The sequence below is a fragment of the Ursus maritimus genome, unplaced genomic scaffold (assembly GCF_017311325.1).
Source record: "Ursus maritimus isolate PB19 unplaced genomic scaffold, ASM1731132v1 scaffold_33, whole genome shotgun sequence".
NCBI lineage: Eukaryota > Metazoa > Chordata > Mammalia > Carnivora > Ursidae > Ursus > Ursus maritimus.
In genome coordinates, this window is record NW_024425897.1 from 8,115,263 (window position 1) to 8,118,133 (window position 2,871).

At 66.7% G+C, this 2,871-nt stretch overlaps 1 protein-coding gene across 1 annotated transcript in view; it reads right to left on the reverse strand.

Annotated features, from left to right (window-relative positions):
• Positions 1-2,871, reverse strand: part of MN1 (MN1 proto-oncogene, transcriptional regulator) — a 51,431-nt gene that overhangs the window by 48,028 nt on the left and 532 nt on the right. The window contains exons 2-4 of the mRNA XM_040619404.1: positions 1,805-1,948; positions 734-830; positions 27-523 (exon numbers count right to left, since the gene is read on the reverse strand). Of these exons, the coding sequence (XP_040475338.1) occupies positions 27-523; positions 734-830; positions 1,805-1,948 (738 nt within the window). The remainder of the gene's footprint in view (positions 1-26; positions 524-733; positions 831-1,804; positions 1,949-2,871) is intronic.

Genomic DNA, 2,871 nt, shown 5'->3' on the forward strand with positions numbered 1-2,871 from the left:
CGGGAGGTTCCCGGGTCGCTGCGGGCCGAAGCTCTCGGGCCCCTGGCTCTCCGCCATGTGGTCGTAACCCTCCGCGAAGGGCGGCTGGCTGCCCAGGCCGCCGGCGGCGCCGCCGTAGCCAAGTAGGCGACCCCCGTGCAGGCATGAGGCCCCTGGGTCCGGGCCGCCAAAGTTGCCCCCAAAGTGGGGGTGATGTTGGTGGGGGTGGTGGCCTCCCGGGTGGCCGTGGTGCGGCTGCTGGCCTCCAAAGAATCCGTGCACCGGCTGCGCCTGCAGCCCCCCCGCGTGCAACTCCGAGTGGCCACGCGCGTGGAAGCCGTAAGGCTCCATGTTCATGCTCAAGATCGGCGGCTCGCCCAGCGCGCTCATGGCAGGGTCCACCGGGCCAGGGGGTCCCCCCGCGTGGAAAGCCGGGGCCTTAAAGTGGGCATTCATGCTTAGTCCGGCCTCGTTAAAGTTCCTCTCGCCCTGGCCAGCGTTCCTGCTGTTGATCTGGGGCTCGAATTGGTCCAGCCCAAACATACTTGGCAGGGGGCGGGGGGATCAATAGGGCATGACAGCCTGCTCTCCGCGGCGCGCCTCCGGCCAGCTAAACGTTCCGGCCCGGGGTTGGGCGCTCCGGGACGCTCAGCACCGCGGGGGCGCAGTGCGCACCACCTCGCCTGGCGTGTGGAGGCTGGGGGCTATCAGCTCCTCTCCCGAAGCTCTGGCTGGCCGGACCCGGGCCTCTCACATCGTGCGGTGCCGCGGGGCCTCCGGGAGCCGTGTTGGGGGGCCCATGCCCCGGCGGTTGGCACAGCTGCGGGTGGGTTTGCGCGGAGGGGACGGAGCTGCGGGCGAGTGGAGACAAAAAGTTAAGTGGGGGGAAGGAGGCGGGAAGGAGGAAGGGAGAGCAGAGCGATCACCTTCTTAAGTCCGATCGGGTCGGGTGGGAAGCCCCAGGACGTCTCCCGAAGCCTCCCGGAGTCCGTGGCGGAGCTGCTAAGGGGCCGAACAAGGAGACCCTTCAAAGCCGTGGCTGGCGCCCGGGCATGGACAGAGCGGTCCCTCCCCCCTCCCCCCGGAGTCCCCGCGCTCCGCAGCCCGAGCCTCCGCCGAGCACGATCCGCTCGCCCAGTCTCCGTTGGCCCAGAGCAAGCGGCTACTGCTCCTTCAGCGGGTCGGAAGGCTGGAGGCTCCGCTCGGCATCACGGGTGCGGGCCCTGAGCCGAGGGCGCAGCAGAGCTGGGGAGGCGGCAGGCGCCCGGGGTTGGAGCCGAGGTTTGAGCGAAGGCGCGGTTCCCCTGCTCCGCGGCGGGTGCGCTGCAACCCCGCGCGCCGCTTCGCGGCCACGTCCGCCGCCTGCCGCTTCTGTCCTCCTCTGTTCGGTCTCTGAGTTCGCGGGGGTCTCCGCGCCCGGTTCCAGGCGCGCGAAGGCAGCGAGACAAGAGGTTGGGTCGCTCCGAGGCTCGGGTTCCCTGCCTCCGCGCCGAGGTGCTTCGCGAGTCCCCCTCGGACCCGAGGAGGGGGGCGTACGCGGGTTGGGGGGCCAGTCTAGGTGAGCGGGCTGAGGCGTTCAGGCTACGCTCTAGGAGCCCGGGATGGGGGGGCGGGGGCAGTCCTGGGGGGGTCCGCGCACCCCTCTGCTGGCTGGCGGGGGGGCTCTGCGTGGGGCGTTCCGAGGGTCTCGGCTCCCCTCTCGGTGTCTGCCTCTCGCCCAGCGCCGGGAGAAGCAGCAACAAGTTTTGCATTTCAGCAATCAATTTCAGCCATTACATTTGCACCAATCAGCGCAGCCCGAGCTCCGGGCCGGGGCGGGGCTCGCTCTTAAGGTGGTCCTGGTTGCTGGCTGCTGAGGCCCCCGCCATGAACCCGCACTCCGCCAGCTCCCGGGTCCCCCGCGCGAGTTTTGCCTCCGGGTCGGCGCCAGTGCGCTGGGGGGCGCGCCCTGGCCTCCCGTCGCATGGGGCTGGAGGGGGCACAGGAGGAGAATGGCGGGAGCTTGGCTTTGTTCACCCCCCTTCCCACTCTCACAGTTCCCAACTCCCCACCCCTAACTGAAGCGAGACCTGCGGGTTGGGCAGGGGGCGGGGAGGTGGGCGGTAAGCGGTGCGGGGCGCTTAGACAATGGGGTCGCCAAGCAAAGCTCTTGGACTCGCCACGGAAAGTCGCAAAGAGTCAACTGCGCTTCAGCCCCGGGGCGAACCCTCGGTTCTTCACCGCTGTCTGCCTACTAGTGGCACCCAAGTTAGCCGGCCCTCGGATTTTTCTGGAGGTGGAAGCAGACCGGGAACCCCGAAGTTAGGGTTCTGCTCGAAAGACCCGGGCGCTTGCTCACTCCTCCTCACTGGGGCTCGCACAATTGTTCCCAGTCCGCACACTCTGGGGTTCCCCGTTCTCAGTCGCCGGCTTGCGTCCGCCCAGAGGAGCCATGACCACTCGGCTACTTGTGGGGGAGTGGGGGTGCACATCGGTTGAACGCAGAGCCGCAGCCGCGAGGCAGCTGGGAGCTACGAGAAGACCCGCGCGCAGAGGGCGCACCCACTCGCCCGCCCGCTGGAGCGCCCTACTCTGGACACCCGGGCCAAGGCCCAGGCCCTCTGCGGGAGCGAGGTTGGCCTCCTTAAGAGATCAATTAAACTGAAGAGGCCAAGAAACGGAATTGGGTTGTGATACCAAAATCAATAGGAGTAATTTAATATCTGCCCTGCTCTTTATGAAATATTTATCCCAATAATCTTAGTTAAAATGTTTAGATCTTCCGGATCCCCACTGAGGCTGAAATCTATCTTGCAATTAGAAGTTGGGAGTTAGAGGGGATGGAGGGTAGGGAAGGTGTTTATTCTGTGTGCCTGCGTGTGTATTTTCCTCCCTAAAGTGCGTGTAAGGGAG